This window comes from Ammodytes marinus (assembly GCF_949987685.1).
Source record: "Ammodytes marinus genome assembly, chromosome: 18".
Taxonomy (NCBI): Eukaryota; Metazoa; Chordata; class Actinopteri; order Uranoscopiformes; family Ammodytidae; genus Ammodytes; species Ammodytes marinus.
This window is the reverse complement of record NC_137222.1, coordinates 10,478,887-10,500,440: the sequence shown is the minus strand read 5'-3', so window position 1 is coordinate 10,500,440 and position 21,554 is coordinate 10,478,887. Positions and strand designations below refer to the sequence as shown.

Sequence of the window (21,554 nt, the reverse complement as noted above, 5' to 3'; positions counted from 1 at the left end):
AAACACACACACTTCCACCCCCTACCCATGAGAGACGTAAATAATACAATTAAACTTTGCCACAAGATAAATAAAAACTAAGTGTAAAAACAAAACAAAAATGACAAAACAATCCTGCATCCACAATGTTTAAGCAGCTTTTAAAGTCATATTGCGAGGTGTAGTGGGCACTGGGCAGCTATGCTGTGGTGCAGCATTTAGATGAAAGAAGTTTACATCAGTATTTGTGAATGCTCCTTTCCTTTCCCCTCCCTCTCCCCTCCATGCCCTCCATGTTCTTATTCTCTCTCTTCCTCTTTATCTCTGGGTGAATCAGAGTAACAGATAATTGTGCAATTTGTGTGGGACAGTCTCAGGGGAGAATTAAGGGACGGGGGAAAGCACATTCAACAGACTAAATTAGCGGTGAATGGTAAACCTTTTAGACTTTTCTCTTCCTTTTCGCAACCATTTTCTGTTGCCTTGTCTCTGCTCCCTTCCAGACCACTGCGTATTTCCTCATTCACTGTTGTGGCCTCCTCTTCTCTTTTCTTCCTCTGTCACCCCATGGCCATCTCCCCCACCACACAAAGAGCTCTGTGGTATCATTTAATGTCCCTCTCTCAACCTACTCAAACAGTTTTCAGTGTTTGATGATGGCCTTACAAATCATTTCAGTGATTTACACAAAGCTCATTGAAGGCTTTACACACTTTAGATGTCATTGAATATTAAACCTGATATCCAAAACAAAATGTTCCTCAAAAAAATCCACAACACTATCTCATGAATATTTTCCCATCCATGAACAACTCTCTTACAAGTTTACCTAGCATTTTGGCTTACATGATTATGTATTTACATAATTACTAGATGTTCGAGAAAAATTATGACTGTAAAAATGTCACACCAATCAAGCTATGTTGCTTTGCACCGTCTGACTCACCCTGTCCTTTCAGTTTGTCCAAAAGATCTGGTGTTCCCATGATGAGCTTTTTAAGATAATGTATTCCTGGCAATTTGGATAAATGCTATAGTCAAAGGAGTGAAATTGTGTGATGTAAAAAAAAATTACTGCAGCTTTTAGTGAGTTTGAAATATAGAGACATTTTCACTCTCCCTCTGAAAAACAAACAAACTCTGGTGTCATTGTGTGTTTTATCTGGATTTAGAGGAATGTATTTAGTAATCAAACTTTAAATAACATAACTTGATAACAATGGTCACCTGAACCAGAGGTTACAGACTCGATATGCAGCCTACAAATAATGCATCTCCTCAGTTGCCATGTCAGCATTTTTTGATCATGTTAACAAGGCTAAATAAAAACCCCTATCTACTCTGGTCATTGAGCACAGAGTTCATGAATATTAACAATAGCTGTGCCCCGAACGTGTCCCCCTGCATCACTCTGCTTGTCAGCTAGCATTAGCTCCTAAATTGTCTCTCTGAAAACGGATCTGACACTTCTGTTAAACAGGAAAGATGGAAAGGAAGGGTGAGTTGAGCTGAAAAGAGGACGGGGAGAGGTTAGATTTTTTCTGCCAGCGTCTCAGAATAAACGAAGAATGCTTGGTTTTATTTCCAAGAACGTACTCCCTTTGTGAGTATTTCAGGCCAAGGGCTGCTCCTCACCCGCGGATGTTCTCTGCTTGATACAGGATGTACGAATGCTTGTCCTTGCCAGCTGTTCTGCAGCTTCTTTGAAATCGATGTTACATCTCAAACCACATACAGTTTATTTGAATACACATGGGCCATGGCTATAGTTTGTACAGTGTGAACATTGTAAAGTTTGGTTTAGTCTAGTTTATGAGTTTAGTTGTCAGGGACCATGTAACTAATAACATTGATCTCAAATAGAAAAGAGGCATTGTACCAGACTATAGCAGTTTGCTAATTTCAGTCTTCCCTGTGCAGGTCAATACAATAAGAAATATAAATACATATCACATTACAATGCACATACGCTATACTGTACAAGCTGTGGTGGCTTACTTTGGGAAGTGAGTAGCCTAGTACTCAACCCCAAATTGCTCCTCATGACGAGTGCCCATTGTCTGTGCATTTGTCTCCCACTGTTTTGTTGTTTGTATTTCTACTCCATTTGTCATCGACTTGTAAAGTTCTTGGAAGCGCACTAACCTGAGCATTTCAAATTTGATTTAATTTGACTACTTATTGTATGAAGTATCAAACCTAAGTTTATCTTAAACAGTATAAGGTTGAAAAGTTAGGTCTGCTGCATTAGCTTTGTAATTCACAGTCTTCTCACTGTCTCATTTTAATGCAGTCACCTTCAAAATGGTATAGCTGTAGTAGTTATGAGTCTATATGCCGAGCTTTCAAAGTGTGGATGTTACGTACAACCTGAGCTGGGACCCTGAACTTGGCCTTGGACCTATCTCGTGTGCTCACTGGCGTGGAAGACCCCCATTGATTGCTATTTATTCAGGTCAGAAAGAGAGAGAGAGAGAGAGACAGATCCCACACTACCAAACACTAGATTGGGCTCGTCTGGCTCAGAGACAAGCTTTTCAAACTCTTCTTTCACTCCTCTCCCTGAGACATGCTTTCTTCTCACCCTTTCTTCTCTCCCTCTAATCCGTCCTTCTGCCTATTTAGAGGTGAACAGCACAGCATGAAAGAAAGAGAAAGTGTTTTTTGTGTGCTTGACGGGTAACCCTCGCCCTTTTGAAAAGACGAACAGGGAAAAGCTGCCATTCCTATTGGCATGAAGGGATCTTAAGACAACAGCCTTTTCTGCCACTTTATTAGCATTGTAGAGACTAGTGCAGCATTGCTCCTCTTTCACCCCTCTCTTTCTCCGTCACTCTGTCCGTGTTTCATTCCACGAGCCAGACATCCAAACGATAAAAAGGAAAAGAGGTAAGCTGGCAATTAATGGGGTTGCTAGGGGTTAGACTAGCCACTGTTTAGCTGTAATTAAACAGGCTTGTCCTCGCTTTTTTTGCTGAGGTATTTGTTGTTATTTTTTTTGCAGGTTACCACCTCTTTCCCAGGCATACTTAAATTGAAAACACAAATAAAAGTAATGTTTGGATAACTGGAAGAGCAGGGGAGATTGTCAAAGGTCCCAGACCTGTGAATTTCCCGTACTCTGTGGTTTGGGGTGAAGGGGAGCAGCTGAAAGGAAAAGCAGAGGAAATATGGAAGTTGAAAACAAAACAAACAAGCATAATGTCTGGACGGAGATTGGGGAGTGTGGGAGCTAAGGTGGAAAGAGTCCGCTGAGGTGTAAAGTCTGATTGAGGTGTGTGTGTGTGTGTGTGTGTGTGTGTGTGTGTGTGTGTGTGTGAGAAAGAATATACACCTAAACAATAGTTGTGTCACTTTCCTTAGTTGGGAAATGTGGTCATTAAAAGCTGTAAGCAAAAAAGTTTTTGTTTACAGAGCAATTATGATTTGGTGGGTAAGTCCATAGTGTTGCTCAACCACCCCCATTAAAAATCCTGCCTTTCCGTCTTATTCATACTTGTGTCACTCTTGCCACCAACATTAGTCACTACAGTGTATATTTGCAAATGACTGAGAGCTATAGCACCTCTCACGGCTTTCATAGTGTGGACTCAGGAAGCAAACTGGCCTTATCGGGGGCAGACACACAAAGCTGTCCTGGCTGTGGGGTGGCGAGGTATGCGTAAGTGCATGTGTGTGTGTATGTGTGTGGAAGGGGGGTGGCGGTGGGAGGCACTTCCTCCTATTCTTCTGCTGTTGAAGAGTTCCCATGAGCGCCCCTGCCAGGAGCTACAGTGTGGCCGGAGCAGGCCGAGCCAGCGCCAGTCTCGCCTACGCGACGCCGTCCCGCACTCTCACACAGCTGATCTCAGGCGCTACCGAAACGTTCAGGCCACAGGGACAGAAGCTGGACTGTGTGTGAACGCGATAGGACGGATGCAAGAAAGGGATAGAGCAAGGAGAAGTTGATGCAAAGAATAAGGGAAGATTGAAGTAAAGTTTTTTTTAAAGAGGAAATCAGGAGGCTGTGGATGAAATGAAGGGTACAGCTTCATAAAAACCTGCACGCCAATGTGCATTGATGACTGGAGTTTACCAACAAACCTTGAATGGATAACAGTGCAGTTGGAGGTCAGTGGCAGAGAGAGCTTAAGTTTGCTTTCACGAAGGAAATTGAATCTAGAGCCATTTGGGAAAAGGTGACGCAGAGTTGAAGGCCAGTTTGGCTGGGAAAAAGAAGTCTCCAAGGACGCATTTATTGTTACACTCGACAGCTTCTGTTTTTCCAGCGGGGTGAGACGCACCATTATTTTCTAGAGTCACTTCAACTGGACTGTCACCTGGAAATCTGACAGTTTGAACACCGCAAGACAAAAGCCACCTCAGCCACTGTTGTGGCAGCCGTCACTGTCGAGATGATTCATAACACACTTAAGTCCACCCAGCCGTCGGAGCACAGCCCCAGGAGCACACACTCGGCGGCACAGAGGAGGCTGTGGAGATACTCAGGCTGCAGGAGAGCTGGCCAGGTGGAAAGTCACCGTCGCAGTGTGTGTGTCCTGGCTGCCGACTTGAACACTGAAGGAGGAGGAGGTGGAGGTGTGATGCATACTATCCACGGGCTGTGCCACCTATGCATCGGATGTAGGCTTCCTCAGGTGTGTGTTTGTGTTAAAGAGATTAAGACAAAAGGAGATGGGGGGGAGAGGCGGGGGTGTTCTAGGTTACGTGTGATTATAATTTCGGAGACTGGGAGAACCAATGAAAAGTTTTGCAGTGGCAAGGTCTGATCAGTACTTTCATAATTCATTCGCAAACTTTAAATTAGTTTCCAAGCTGCAACACTGAGGTTAGCTTTTAATCTAGACCAAATACAGTATATACAATTATATATTGTCTTTATAGCACACTATCAGATCCTGATATTTTTCAGTCGATAATTCACTCAACTCACTTAAACTGCATATCCAAAACATTTGGGAAGGAGCAATTGGCTGTGTGGGAAATTAAAGGGATGCGTGTTTCTCGAGTGGGGAGAACAAGCTTTTTGTCCTCTACATTATTTATCTTTGACATTAGGGAGTGGAGGATAGCAAGAGTGGAGGAGAGGAGAATTATTGCTATGATATGAATTCCACTATTCTTACATAAGCCACTTTTTGCAAATCGGAATTGCGCATTAGAACAAATACAAAATCAAATAATGGGACAGAATATCAAATTACAATTTAAATATACTGTATGTAAATGTTTTGAAGACGCTAGACAAAATGCTTAACAATGTTTGCAAGACTGGGCTTACATGGCAAGAAGTCTCATTGTCGAACCAGATATCTGTATCATGTGTGTGGTTGGTAGATTTTATTTAGTTTAAATGGACCTGCCGGCAGTAAATGCTATCTCTGCTGCACTGTTGGAAAGCAGACAAGACATGTTCTGTTATCGTGAGATGGGGAATATCAGGATTTCTGCTTCTAGATGCATGCAATACTGTCTGCAAAAATTGTGGAGCACTGAGGCATAAATGTAATAAAGGCAAATCTCACCCATGCATGAACAAAAAGTGTACACACGTGGGTTACAGGGTTTTCTTCCTTTGAGTACGTCTAAATTAATTACAAGAAAGATAAAATATTACATTTTAGTCGCTCCACAGCCCCTTCGATTGAATTATTAATTCATCAATAAAGCCTGCTCATACAACTTGAATATTTAACGTAGGCTAGGAACTTTCCGCATTAATTTCTCTTCATTCATTTTTCTGAAATATGTCTTGTAATTGATGCACTGAAGTGGAATACTTACTTAAAAAGGGCAATCATACTGATTTCTTCCATTATTCCCAGGCTCATCTCCGCTTTTCTGTGCCACTTTGGAAATACCCCTACACTTTGTATTACAAGTGAAAAAGGGGGGAATGGGACTGATTCTCCGAGGCAGACAGAGTCCAAGTGGTTGGGTTCAGCTATGTCTACAAATTGAATTAATGCTGTAAGAGCTCTGGGTTGGATGAAATTGGGCCAAATTAGGCAGTTCTGAGAGGTCCCTTAAAAGGAGAAAATGTCTCCAACAGCTTCTAAAAGACACACATGGTTAAACATATTTCTCTCTCATGTTCTGTGACTGTTTGTTATTTGTCTTCCTTAAATCCAGTGAAATTTTTTTTTCTATACCATCTGATATTCTATTTGTTTTTTTCATCTGCTCTGTCTCCATCACTTTCTCCATAAAGTCCAACTTTTTCACAATTTAATCTATTAATCTAATCTCTGTCCTTTTATCATGTTTTCATCTCTCTTTCCCTTATTATTTTCTTTCTCTATTTTTGCCTGTTTTTATCCATTGTTGTCACACAGCCAGACTCTAGGAGGATTTGATTATATCCGTCTGCGTCCAGTGCGATGCTTAAACTTAAGTATCTATAACCCTGTCTGTATTTTATTTTATTTTGACTACAATCATGATTTAAGATTAGAAGTGTCATATGTGCATACTATGTGTGTATGTCAGGGCTACTTCAGCCTCAGAGGAAGAAACCTCAACCTAGTTATCATGCTGTATCGTTTGTAATTCAACACTATAGTGATGATACCTACTGCAGGTGTTTGCATGCAATGACAAGTAAATGCTCTCAGCAGCAACAGTTATGAAGGCAACATGAACATTACTTCTCATTCTCATGATCTCATGTGATGGCCAGTCCAGTTTCAGATAAATCAAATAGATCACGTGCAAACAAAAACAGACAATTTCTTTTTTTTAGCGGGTAACACACTCTTGTGGACTTTCTTTGTAACATTCTAAATCTTTTTATTTTTATTTTTTTGCACTGTCAGTTTGGAGATAGATTATACAGACAAAAACAAACTCAATGGCTCAGGGCAAGACAAATATAGTAAAGGAATTATGGCCCCAAACAATTTGACCTTGGGCACATAAAACCAGTGGACTATGTGAAGCTGCAATCGTACCCGACATTTTAGGGTCATCCCAAGCTTCAGGCCCCTGAATAATCACCGTATTTTGTCCAAGTTGTTGCATCTTGCTCATGGGTAGGCTGTAGTTTCGTCGTCCACTACTAGAGACAGCAATGAAGCGGGAGGGCAGTGGGGTCTGTGTGTTTTGGGCCCCTGGTTGTCAGCAGATGAGATGGAAAGTGAGATGTTTTGGATGGAACTTTGTTGACTTTGGCTCAGACTGTCGGGAACAGGTACCGAATGTTTGACGGTGCAGGGTCAAAGAGAGAGAGAGACAATGGGAAAGAGCCCTCAGCTTTGTCTCTGTTTCTGAATGTGTGTGTCTGTCTGTCTGTGTGTGTGTGTGTGTGTGTGTGTGTGTGTGTGTGTGTGTGTGTGTGTGTGGATTTGGTGGATTTGATTTGATTGTAAATAATGGTTGTGTCCAAAAAACGTTCTGTTTAGTTTAAATATGTACATATGTGTGTTCAAGGGAGACTTTTTGTGTGTACCCAGTGTGCTCTATTACAAAACAAAGATGCAAATACATTTCAATTTCCTTTTAGTAGATTACATATAATCCTTTCCCAACTGCAGATAAAAGAATGTCCTTCTTCCATCTCTTGAGGTTGTTTTTCCCACTTACTCAGCTAATTGGATTCATCTGGAAACTGCTGCCAAGACAGTTTTAATAGGAAGTAAAAAACACAATACAAATCTACTTAATCGTCCAGTAGGAAGGATGTTGATTATTTTGCCAGCATGCTACGAGAGAGAGAGAGAGAGAGAGAGAGAGAGAGAGAGAGAGAGAGAGAGAGAGAGAGAGAGAGAGAGAGAGAGAGAGAGAGAGAGAGAAGGGGGGAGAGAGAGAGAGAAAGGTCCTATCTTCTTATCACATATTGACTCTGTATATATGTTTTTGTTTGTGTTCTGCAGGTAACCATCCTTCGAGGAAAAGATGGATTTGGCTTCACCATCTGCTCAGATTCCCCTGTGAGGGTACAGGCTGTTGATCCAGGCAAGTTTTCCATGGGCATGTCCGCATAAATGAAACTCAGCTTTCTGGACAGAGGTTCTTATCAGTATTTTAATGTTTTAATTGTCGACCAAAATAGCTTGGAACAATATTTAAATCTTTCTTTAACTGTTACTTTCTCATTGCAACTTGGAAGGTTTCTCATTCTGCTACCAACACCAAATATTATGAATTAGTACATTTACAAGCGGTCATAAACTTAAGTGCTCTACCAAAGTAGATTTGCTCTAATACGGTGTGCCTTCAAGCAATGTTTTTAATAATTCATTCACACGCACAGGACTGCCAAGTATATATTTTCCGATTTTGGGTAATATTTAAGAACTTGGCTTGAGACTGCACACTGTTTTACATATAAGTCTAGGTTTTTTAAAGCGGGTCGCTGAACAGTTTCCTTAATCAAAATTATTGACTTTTTCCTTTGTAATCCAATTTAAGACACTGAACTATGTGAACAAATGGATAATATTACTGGAAAGTTGCATTCGTTTCACATTTATTGACCTAGGTTTGGCATCTCATGAATGCGGCGTACATAATAAAAGTTGCACATCACCTGTGGGCGATTTGTTATTTTTATTCCACCGGTTGAAGCTTGGAGAATTACTATTAGCCTTGGCTTAGTCAGCAGGGTGTTGCAGTTAATGGGGAGCATGTCTCTCAAATGGGCATCTTGGAGTCAAGGCCCCATGTTGGAAAGTCCATCCCAATGCCATGCCTTTGAACCAGATGCTGAATCTCAAGATGATCATGTCGTTACCGTCCCTGTGGAGAGATGAGGAATGCAAACAGAATTTTGACACAGAAAACAAGGAAGCATCTAAATATCAGAACATTATTGAATTTTTTACAGATTAGTACAGATGAAGCTAAATATATCAGGGAGCTATAGCCCGGAGTTGTATGAATGACAGCTAAGAGTGTGTGATGATCTTAACCGTTTGTGTCTCTTCACTCTGGCAGGGGGTCCAGCAGACCAGGCAGGTCTGCAGCAGTTGGACACTCTACTGCAGCTAAACGGTCAGCCAGTGGAGCAGTGGAAATGTGTGGACTTAGCCCATGCTATCAGGTAATAAGTCCAGCTCACCAGAGGATTATGAGCTGGCTTGGATCAAAATGTTGGAGACTCTTTTTCATAAGCTTAGCCAGAACTCAGGACCAGTGATTTGTAATGATAGTCTGACAGAGTGAGAGGTTTTTGGAGTGGATTTTACCATCATTGTTGACCTACAGACCCACCTCATTCATTCATTTTGAAAGTTAAGATGCCCGGTAGCTGATAAAAATCCAGCTAACAGTGAATGAAGCGGAAACTATTGTGCAATCTGATGTCACGATGTCAGGAGACAACAATATAATCTTTGTTTTATTGTTGTGTGTGTATTCACTGCCCTTTTTCCTCATAGCATTTTCCCTTTTAAACTTTTATGATTAGGTTTATTAAGAAAAACACGAAAAGATTAAACATTTTATTGTGTCCATATAATAGATGTGCAAATACAACAATTGAATACAACGTTTCACCTATATAGCGAATACTTTTGAATTATACTTAAAATAAGTGGCCTTTACAGATACATGTACAGTAAATTTACAGTTTCTCAAAATATATACGGAGGAATTAAGACTCCTCCACGTTTTGTTGATCATTCTCTTTCTCTTTCTCATTGCAGAAACAGCAGCAATGAAATCACAGTGGTGGTGTGGCGCACAGGCCCTTCGGCCAAGCCCAGTTTCGAGGGCCTCATCCACCGGCCCTCCTACAAGCCCTCCACGTCAAACTACGATGCCCCCTCGCCCCCTACTCGCAGACGTGCGCCAGACGCCGGTGCCAGCAAAACCCCCCCAGCAGTGCCGCCTCTGCCTGCCCACCACCGTGCCTCGGCCACCCGCAGGCTGCTGGTCAACGGCTCGGAAGCGGCCAATAGCGGCGGTGGTGTGGGCGGCGTAGGCGTAGGGACCATGGGGTGGGGAGGGGCCCAGGGGGGCTCGGCCGAGGAGCTGGACGGGAAACCGCGGCTCCTCCACCACCCTCACACCGCCACGCTGAAAGGCACCAGGGTGAAGGCATCCAACGGGGACAACTACATCATCCTGGCCCCCATCAACCACGGAAGCCAGGTACCGCAAACCGCTGGTGGACTGCATCTTCATCATCTCCTCCGTCCTCCCCATCCTCACCACGGTCACTTGGTGGCTCATCCTAGATATGTCTCCTTACCTTACATCCCCGGTGCTGATAGATAGAAGGACTGTACTGTTAATACCACATGTCGGGGGCCATTTGGGTTACTGACGTCTCACTGATTTGTGCTTTTAAAGACATTTTGAACACACTGCATATACACTACATATGGTTCAGCTATATGGAGTAAAAGACTGAAAAGCAAACTGAATAACACATAATATATAGCTGTTATTAATATATTGTATGCCTGTACTTTGTGAAGCGTTACCAATATTTGTTTCATAACTTTCAACCAAGTAAGCACAGTTTTGTAGTAGCAAAACAATGCATATGATTCTGACATAATTTATCTTACAGATATCATATAGAAACTATTAATTGTCTTTAGATTATACATCAGTATTTTAAAAACAAATACTTCTGGCCTTTAGGAAACAAAGAATCCAACAAAAATAGTTATTAATTATTTAATGTGTAAAATTCACATATTTCAAGACTGGTCCATTGCACAATATGCAGCTTCAGTATAACATGCATGTACATGCACAGTATGACATGTGTATGACATTTTATACTGCATGTACTTATTTTTTCATCCAGTGCCATGATGTACATGAGGTAAAATCATAAAAAATAAATAAAGCAAACTCATTAAATCAAAAAGACTGAACTGAATTCCTCAGCTAACACAATTCTAACAATGAGATACTAACCCATTTACAAACATAGAAACAAAAGGTTCAAGATGTGTCTCTGCAGAGGGAGCTCGCAATCTAGGTTCAGCCAGCAGTCTTGAACAAAAAATTGCTCAAGACTTCCAAAACAATTCTACTAGCAAACTAACATTACCATTTTGCTGTCATACGTAGAGTTGATAGTTATAAATTGTCTTATTTTAATTTCTCTTTCTGACTGCTAGTAAGTCCGTCCGTAACACAGAGATGTGTGTGTGTGTGTGTGTGTGTGTGTGTGTATTTGTGTTGTGTTTAATGTACCTTATTTGTGACTGTGTGTGCATCATGTAGACTCCATCTTCATCTGTAAATGTGTCTCACGTTCAAGGGACATTTAGGAGGAAAACAGAAGTAGATTAAGAGAAATGACAGACAAATCATGGGAAAAGGAAAAAAAGGTGCATGGCAGCATAGTGTACAAAGCTTTCCTTTCGAACAGCCACCACCTCTGTCCCAAAAGCAACAAAGTAGAGAGTGATTGGTGGGATTGTGTGGTGGTCATCACAGGCTAAATATATCAAAAGCCCTGTGGAAATGGGTCATGGTTGATGACATGCAACAGTAACACTCTCCTATACTCTAATTAACTCTTGTTCACAAACAAATAGCTTTGAAAGCCTGCACTACAGAAAATATTCACCATAATAAGCTTGCATAGCATGCTAATGATACTTCTTAAACTTTTTGTGACCTTTTAGACTCAGTTTGCCTACTGCAATAATACAAACAACATGTGATATGGTGGCAGCTTTCTTTCTTTTCTCCCTCAGATGATTGTAATCTGTTGTGACACATAGAAACCTCCACTGCCTCACTCAGTCCATCACAATTCATATGGGCTCAGCCTGAGTACTAGACACTACATTCGATGTCAAACTACTCATCGTAATGTCCTGCTTGAGCCCTCAAACACAAATTTGTGACATTGCAATCCAGTAAAAGAAAGTGTAGGACACAAGTAAGATGAAAAGCACTTTGATTGAGTAGCATACACAGTATATTCGCTTATATATGAGTTCTCATTTATTATAATAAAGATATACAGTACCTCTCATTGAAACCCATTGAAATCCAGATATTTTGATGATCATCGTATGAAATTAAAGTTGTATTTCAACTAGCAATAAAGAATACAGTACATTTTGTAATGAAGCAATGGCACACTCTGTTTAATTTAATTGTTTCATTAGGTCTTTATTGCAGTCTAGACGTAGTTTAGATCTAAGTTCATCATGGTGCTAAAACAAGCCCGATTGAATTTTAATGCCATTCAATATTATTCTGCTTTCAGATCTTGAGGCCTGTTTACCAAGACAACCAGGGGACATTAGGTAAGACATGTACAGTATGTTATGTTCACACTCGTGCAAAGTTTTGTTGAAGGCAACAGTGGACTCTGTTTTGGCTGAAAGCCTTTGTTTAAGTTGGCTTTGGTGCCGTTATTATTTTGGATGTAGCCCAATGTTGATTTAATTTATGACTTTACGCTTCGGGTTATTGTTATTGTAATGAATATGATTAAATTCACTCAACATTTGGCACCCTGAAGTTGTCTCAAATTAGACTGGCATTATAAATAAAGTGCATAAATATGTTTGATGCCAGCAGTTTAAATCCATTTAATCCCAAATGACTCACTGCAACACTAAGTTATCACCAGTTTTATGCTCCCCGTGTTTTGTTATTTCTGGAACCTGGCCACCATAACAGCATAAAATATCAAAAATGTATCCCCTGTCTTGCCCAACACTATAGAGCACCATAAGGGAAATACGCACAGAGCTAAATGATTCCACTTTGATGAGAGAGTGACCCTGAAAACACTCAACACTGGCAGCTTAAAAACAGCAGTCGTTGCATTTCTCTAGGACCAAATTGAATGGCTACACAGTTAATTTTCTGTAGATACACCTCCATTAAGCCAAGGTAATTGAGGTCTGGAGAAATGTTAAGAAATGTTTTAACATTTTAGGAAATAATAATAATTTTTTTTGGCCAACAGCTAAACTCCAGGCACACCATGAATGGCTCTAAAAGTTATATTTATCCTGCATTCCCCCCCCCCCCCCACCTGCTTTACCTTCCTCTTTTTTTTGCCCCACAGCTTCCAGATTATACCCCACAAAACAGTCCTCTGGTGCACAGGGTGGAGGTATGGCTGGTGGTTCTGGTGGTGGCGGGGGTCTCTCCAGCCGTACCGGTTTCCTGCGTCGGTCTAACAACTCAAAGACCACAAAGGCCTCGTCATCCTCCTCCACTAACACCGGTGCACCCAACTACCAACAGCAGAACGCCAACTTTGCCAATTATCAGAACTGTACCATCGTCCGCTCACACACTCCACATGCCAACTATGGATACGTCAAAGTAGCCCCCAAGATCCTTATCTTCCCCATCTTTGTTCAGGTAAGCCATTTTGAGTTAATAAGTGTGCAAGGGTGTTTTTGGTCTGAGTGTCTGTGCACTCGAATGAATGTTTCGACATGTCTTTATGCTTTTGAGCTGTAGGGGTGCTGGAAGGGGATTTTGTTATCTTTGATATAGAGCCAAGCTACTGTTTCTCTGTTTCAAGGTTTTGGGCTAGGCTTTGCTAGAAGGTGGCTTGCTCTTGTTGTGTATTCAATGAACAGATATAGCCTTAGTAGTATTATTGCTTTTCTTATCTTAAAATCAAGAAAAAAATAAAATAAAGCATATCTCCTAAAATAAAGCATATCCCTCATGTGGCTTGCATTGCATTATAAGACCAAGAGGTCAAACTGCTCCCAGGCTTTCAATCTAGATTATTCACCAACACATTTTAATCAAAAGAAAATAAAAATGTTTAGGTTCGCATTTATGAAATGCCTTTTTGGAGCACTTTATATTAAGTCATGAAGGCTCTATTTTCTTACTTTAACCATTTTACATAAATTGTGCTTCAGGCTAAGGCACTTGACAGTCTTTCGGTTTTTTTAAGTATGGTTTTGATTATATATTGAAGTAAAGGACAACACTCAAAATTTGAAAGCAGCAGCAGGTTATGCTAAATCATGTGTCATTGCAAAACAATTGCTCTCCTTTCTGAATATGTACAGTTATAATGCATATCTTGCGGAGAACGTGATTAAATAACCAAAAAAAGAACCAAAGTGAGATAAGATGGTAAGTTGTTATATATATTTGCACACACTACTTCTGTTGGTATCCTGGGGTCTTTCAGACATTAACACCATTTATGGAGCTATGGTGGTACTTCCTGTTGATTCACATAGAAATGTTCAAGCCCCTGGCCCTGGCCCCATTTCACACAGTATGTAAATGTTACACTACATACAATAATGTACCCCCTGTCACACCGTGGACTTGAGAGGAAGTCCCCTCCTCCCACGCTGTCATAGTGCTAACTCATTTTAAGTGTCACTGTCTAGTTGACCACACAAAGCTTCACAGTTGCCGCTCACATTCTGCCTTCAAGGACTTTCAGTTGTGTTTCCCACAGCTGAGAAAAGGCTTGCTGTTTGCTGTTTGCTGTTTGCTGTTTAGCAGACCTTTGAGTTTAGGAGCCAAAAGGGAGTTGGTACTGCAACCTCATGTTTTTAATTTAATTCCTAACTTTTTACCTGGAGAAACCATTAACATGTGTTTAGGCTACAAGTAATTAAACAAACAATAGGTGTTTGTGGTCATTGATAAATATCAGATTACAGATATCAATAATCAATGACTGAGCCTTAAAATTGTGTCCAAAGCCTTTGTGTCCTACATCAGTAACACATTGTTGTTCTATGTGCAGCCCCTTGACTTGTGCAGCCGAGCTCTCATCATATCTGAGGAAATGATACTACATGAGAGCCAGCACCACTCTCTCAAGGTAAGTGGCATCAGTACGTTAACGATGTTTGTTTGTTTGCATATTTTTGTCCATGCCTACAGTAATTTCAAAACACATTGAAAAATGTCTGTGTAAATGTTTGCCATGTGTTCACTTTGAATTGAGCTTGTAGTGTACCTACAAGGTAGACTTTCAGTTAACTATTCTGCACAAGAATTCCAGTTGTTGTTGACCAAGAAACATCAAAACCTTATGTAAGATATGATCTTAAACTAATCTAAAGAACATTCCAAAGCTGCAAAATGGTACTGCGAAGATGCAGGATGGGATCTTGCTGATATGAGGGGAAGAGGAAATGCTATTTTACTCTTTGCGCTTGGAAGAGTTTTATAATTTGATGCAGAAATGTTTGAGGTCCTCTCCTCTCGTCTCTTCCCCCAACTCAAAATGACCGTCCATCTGGTTCATAAGTCAAAATGTGTGTGTTTTATGCAGTGCTAGTAAAAGTAAAACTAAAGAGCAGCATCCTGAGAGTAGGATTGAGAAAGGAGATGCTTTGAATATCTCTGAAAAGAATGGTCAGAATAAAGACTCTGAACTATCAGTGCCACATCATTTGAGGAAAATGAATAATTGATAAAGGAGGGCAGTGCCACAGATCTGACAGACAGAGAAATTCGGTTTTATGAGTCAAAATAAACTGTACCTCCTTCGGTATTTATGAATTACCATTATTATTGAATTACCATAGAATGAAGCCCTAGCTGCCGTTCTTTTATATGCCCAGTTGTATGATCCTTGCTGTGCAGTGCAGTGACGTACACTAACTGCTAGAGTGGAAGGTAATTCCGGACTCTCTCTGGGGTCAGTCATAAAACAAATATTTCACAGCCGGTGTTTGTCAGGAGGGAGTTTCTCTGCACTGGCCCACTTTATACAGACTGTTTTTAATGATCAGTCAGTGTTGTTCCAGCTTTGACTCTGTACTCACACCATACCAGTGTAATTATTATAATATCTCAACACAAATAATAGGTAGGGGCACCCCGTTGCACGACAATGATTTACTCCAAAATTAAGTTTAGACAGACTTGGTATTTAGTGGATTAAATAATAATAAAAAAATACTTCAAAGGGACATTTAGAGATTCCAGTTGATTAAATCATATGAATAAGGAAACATTAGAAAATGCTTTGACATATATGTATGTTAGCTCTGTTATTTCTATTTCTATCAAGTAATTAGGCAAGTAATGACATCAGTTTAAACATATTATACTTCTAAAAGAATCATGTGCATGCAAGCATTCTACTTTGTACTTGAAATAACTGTTCTATGTTCTGTATATAAACCAATGTCATAACAACATACATTATTTATAAAACAGGATACATAAAGTAATTATATCTATACAGTTTATCATATTTGCGGCCGACTTGACTTATTTCAACATTATTTAGCATTGTTCATTCTCTAGTAAACTAATGGTTGATTGAGATTATACCTGATTCCCATGGCCGAGGTAAGTGAGTGTTTGAAAGAAAAGGAGAAGAGAGAGAGAGAGAGAGAGAGAGTTTTGCACAATGTTTGAACAGAATGAATTTCTTTGTGTGTGTCTCTTTGTGGAAACTGGTTGCTTGCCTTTCATTTGCTTTGTCCTTGTTTTTTTTACTCTTACTTACATCCTCTTCCACCCACTCAGACCTACGGACGCATGAAGGCACACACACACCACACACAGACACACAGACACACAGACACACACACACACACACACACACACACACACACACACACACACACACACACACACACACACACACACACACACACACACACACACACACACACACACACACACACACACACACACACACACACACACACACAAGCACACTATGACACACACTCTAACCGATTCTGGCTAGTGGCTACATCTGAAATACCCTCTCTGCTATCTCACCCCTCAGAGGAAGCTACCAAAGCAACCACATTGTCTTGAAACAGTGCCCATGAACTACACTGTTAGCCTGTTCTGCTGTGTGAAAGCTACTTTCATGCCGAGATCAAAGCCCCTTTTTCTTTTTTATAATGTAATTATTTGTCCTTTATTTATTCCTCTTTTTCATAAATTCTCATTTTAATGCTTCACTGTCATGACTTTTCACACTTAACCACTGAAAAAGCATTAAAACCAGTCATGGGGCTGTGGTGTCATGCTGCAAAACAGAAGTTTGACTTTGAAACGTTTGTGAGTTTGTATAATTAGACTTCATTACAGCCTCTTCTGCATACAGTACATTGAAAGCAATTACCCACATCAAGATATTTTCCACATGAGAAAAAAAATCACTATCATTCTAAATTAAAACAATTTCTTAGACTGTGATAATACTGTACTATTTATACTACTACCCCTTAATACTGTTTAACCTTCTTGATGAAGCACAAATAGTTTGAGGTCCTACTGCATGGAAATGGTTTCATATGTTTTAATTGAGTTGACGCAACTTTGTCCAAAGGAATTACTGTACAATGGGCTTGATATGCTGCTTCACAGTAATTTAACTACAAAAGCCATCGAATGCCTTGAGCAAAGAACAATGTAATGTAATAATGCGGACACTGGACCATATCACAGACATGCCTGTTAAGGTGACCTATTTAGAAAATTACAATGATGGAATAATACGAATAGAATATGTAAACTAGATAAAGGATTTAATGAAAAACAAAAAACAAAGCAGCACAAGCATTAAAACAAAGCACAGTTAACATTCAACAGGCTAAAACTACGTGTGACTGCATTTCCTGTGTTGTGCTAGGTGTTGTATGATGAGTATCTTACTGTATTGTAGAGGTGTTTGTTTGCGAGATGTGATTACCTCAAGGTGTTAAGTCCTCCTGGTGCACGACTTTCTCCCCTCCCTTGAAACCTCAACCCCTCAACCCCTCTACCCCTCCTCTTACCCTGCATTCTCTTTTATAAACTTCCAATTCTTCTCCTTTTTTTCATGTGGCCTCTTCCCCTCTGCCCATTGGACCTTGCAGGTTACAGTGTTTGTCTACAGCGACCTGATGCTGGTGACCAGAGAGGATGAGCCGGGCAGGTGTAACGTCCTTCAGAGTCCCCTGTACCTCCATCAGTTACGGCTCCAGGATGGTATGCACGTGCCCCCACACACACCTTACTGTCATAAATCCTTTATAACTAATATAAGTGAACGTCAAACTCACAGGACAAGTGTTGTAGGCTTAATTTGTTTGCTTTGCAACTGCAAAGATGTCAAAGTTCTTCATCATATTGAGACTTAATCCTCAATATCTCTGATGTGTGTGTCATTCAGAAACATCAAAATGTCAGAGTAAATTCATGTAACTGCATCAACACATTTTCTTAAAAGTCCCCCCAAAAAAACACATCAGTCCAAATTGCACAAAATAAATATATTTTCCAAACAATCTTATCTCTATGTTACCATGTTAAACCGCATTTGACCTTTTTACAACCGAGCACATACTAAAACGGGGGAAATTAAACACTTAAACACACATATTGCACAACTAGAAATAATCATACAGAACCATGGTTTCAGTGGTATTTTCAGTTGAAGCGTAACCACCGGATATTTAGGGAAAGGCTGCCCAAGTTCCTGTTGCTTTGTCTTTTTATTTCACCTCGGTGTAAACAGCCATCTCCTCTGGCAATATGAGGAGAATAGTTTGGCCATCAGGGTCGCACAAAGCCCAGGCCAGTCAAATAAATAGGGCTCACTGTAAATATCTGTGTTTAGAGTGGTGGGCGAAGACAGGGGCAAGGTTTGGGACCATGGAAGGGCCAGAGCTAAGTGAGAGGGTTTACACTTAACACCCTTAACGGTCGAAAATTTAAAAGTTCCTGCATAAAATACAGTAATTATCAACACCAGAGTAGTTGATTTATTTATATGGTGTTAAAAGGATGTGGTTGATAGTAGATTTTATGTTCCGCCTTCCGCAAGACTAGATACTTAAATGTCAGCATAGTGTTAGTGTGAGTGAAATTTTTGATAAGCAGCAACAATTTTTCAAATGGCTAAGTCTATGTTTACATATTTACAAGGTTTTGCCAAAAATCAGCTTTATTTATATACAATGTATGGCTTGAAAGCACATCTGCTAAGTCAGACTGGGGCCAGCGTGGCCAGCTACAGGCGTTTGGCCTAATTAGAATGAACAGAAATGTCAAATGCTGCATAGGGTTATACATTGCAAGGATATGGAGAAAATAATTCATCTGGCAGCTAAGGTTGGCATGGTGGAGAATTGTGTTGAGAAATAAACATCGTAAGCACATTACCGCAATTATTTTCATTTTTTAAAATATATATATAAAAAAATATGTTACCCTCATACATTGATTTTGAGCTGCTCTATCCCTCCCTGTAGCAATCACTGGCCTCCTCTTGGCCACTTCTGACCTCCACCCTTCACCCAAACAATTGGAGAGCACCAGGGTGGGGATTCAGTAGGGTTTGCTTGTGTGTGTGTGTTTCATGAGAGGACACACACACACACACACACACACACACACACACACACACACACACACACACACACACACACACACACACACACAGAGAGACACACATCTCCACCCTGCTGCCTGTCATTGTTATTTTGCTTCGGCAGCGTCAGTCAGGAAAGAGGCGCCGGGGGATTGTGTTTGTTTCAGCATGGGTGTGTTTGACATGTGTGTGTGTGTGTGTGTGTGCATGTGCGTGCATGTAATGACACAGTGCACGTTCAATACGGGGGCTTTCCTGTGTTCCTGTCATCCCGATACTAGGCTGGGGAGCGTGGGAAAAAAATTAGAGTGATATCAAACACACATCAGGACAAAATGACCTTCTATCAATACAACCATCCACATTATTTAAACCTACGTTTAATTAGCTTTAACTAATGACCTGTAATGTAACATTTTGCAAGACAGATACAACTGCCTGGCAAAATGTTCATAACAAATACATCAATTTGTCTTTTTATATATGTATGTACGAAAAGGGTTTTTATCTCTCAACCTATAGAGAATAGCACCCATTCTTTAATTCAAAAATGGTCATAACAAGATAGGTGATTTTCCAGGTTTTTCAGCCAGGATTTCATTAACAAACCTCTACTGTGCTGTATGACACATAATCAGAACGATATCCAACAGTGACCTCTGCTGTTGGTTATATGGAGAAGCATTTTTCTTTATGAGCAAATTTACTGTGCTCCACATGGGCCTTGCTGTTCCTACATCACACACTGACTGCGATCGCTCCTGCATCCATTATCGTTAAGTTGGCCTTTGGTCTCTCCTTGGTGTAGTTTACAGACCTAATGGAGAAATACAGCAATAGGCTCCTGTTAAAATGCTGGTTGCAAACTTTCAATTGACAGCATAACAAACAGATACTATGAATAAGATTCTTGGATATAAAATATATCTGGTAATATCTACCAGATAGATGGATGTATGGATGGATGGATGGATGGATGGATGGAAGGAGGAATGTAGATTTGAATGAATGACATACAGTATTTATTTATTTGAAATATGACCTGTTCGCTTGTGTGTCCGCTTACTTTAAAACCAAACAGTCAACATCAATAGCACATCTATAGATTGTGTGAGTGTACGTTTAAGTACATCTTTCGGGGGCGGGGGGAGTCACTCGATTAAAAGCATTTATCTTGACTCCAGACCCACAGGCACTGGTCAGGCAGAGCACTACCTCAGTGAATTATGGGTGGATGTCTTTGAGTCTGACCTAAATTAAAAGCCTTCTATAAATCTTTTTTTTTTTTTTTTTTTTGCAAAATCATGATTGGAAATCAAAGATGCTGCTTCATGTGCAAGAAGGAAGGAAGTGAGTGTAAAATGAAACTGAGGAAAGATGGTCGGGGAATTGGCAGGAAGGGAAATATATCATTCAAAGCAAGAATTAATATGAATTTCTCCTTTTATTGTTTTACAGATTATGCTCAAGAACTGAGATTCTACCTGATTCACATGACCGAGGTAAGACAAAGGATTGTGAGTGTGTTAAAGAAGAAGGAGGAGAGAGAGAGAGAGAGAGAGAGAGAGAGAGAGAGAGAGAGAGAGAGAGAGAGAGAGAGAGAGAGAGAGAGAGAGAGCAAAACGGAGGATCTATTTTGTCTTTGAGCCAGAAGGGCAATTGACTCTGGTGGAAAATTACATTAGAGGGAAGACATAGGGATTAGCAGATAGCACAAATGAGAATGGCTTCTCTTTGCGTGTCTTTCTCCGATCTGACTCAATCACAGTTCTGTCTCACTTACACAAGGAGCATTTCTTTTTGAGATGCTAAAAAACGTTGTAAAAAAGAACTGTTTTGACCTAGCTACGAACCAAGGTATTGTTTGGCTTATAAAAAAATAGTTTTTTGTCGGTTTATCTTTATTACTTTGTGGCCGGAAAAGTATTTGATAAAACAATATATATAAAGTAATCCCCAGACAAAATATAATCCTTATCCTGCAGAATAGACTTTGGAATATGAATTGGTTCCTGTTCAAAATAAAACATGAACTGCAATCAACTTTTGACAATCAACAACGGTCTCCATTGTTCCAGCTGTATAAAGATAATCTATGACCATAATAGACTTCTAGTGATATGCGGTTCACGTATAGTTAAGGGGAAACATGATATTTTTGCCTTACAATGTCAAAACCACTTAATCATAATATCTAGCGATATGTTGTTTACATTGTAAATTCTTGTGTTAAAACAGGGGGCAAAAACTTCCTACAAATTATTATTATTTTTGTGCTTCAAAATATCTGTTGGATTCTATTTCACTGTCTCCCTGTAGC

General features: G+C 40.1%; 1 protein-coding gene across 2 annotated transcripts in view; it reads left to right on the top strand.

The window, feature by feature from the left end:
* The window catches only part of rgs3a (regulator of G protein signaling 3a), a gene marked incomplete at its 5' end in the record, with an annotated part of 139,806 nt that overhangs the window by 41,057 nt on the left and 77,195 nt on the right, over nucleotides 1–21,554 (top strand). Inside the window, 9 exons of one of the 2 annotated variants that reach the window (XM_080046982.1) lie at nucleotides 3,888–4,616; nucleotides 7,851–7,932; nucleotides 8,914–9,019; nucleotides 9,624–10,071; nucleotides 12,164–12,203; nucleotides 12,977–13,278; nucleotides 14,648–14,725; nucleotides 17,739–17,850; nucleotides 20,693–20,736. In XM_080046982.1, coding sequence (XP_079903108.1) covers nucleotides 4,374–4,616; nucleotides 7,851–7,932; nucleotides 8,914–9,019; nucleotides 9,624–10,071; nucleotides 12,164–12,203; nucleotides 12,977–13,278; nucleotides 14,648–14,725; nucleotides 17,739–17,850; nucleotides 20,693–20,736 — 1,455 coding nt within the window. Of the gene's footprint in view, nucleotides 1–3,887; nucleotides 4,617–7,850; nucleotides 7,933–8,913; nucleotides 9,020–9,623; nucleotides 10,072–12,163; nucleotides 12,204–12,976; nucleotides 13,279–14,647; nucleotides 14,726–17,738; nucleotides 17,851–20,692; nucleotides 20,737–21,554 lie in introns of those variants that run through there. The other variant, XM_080046981.1, reaches the window with a different exon arrangement.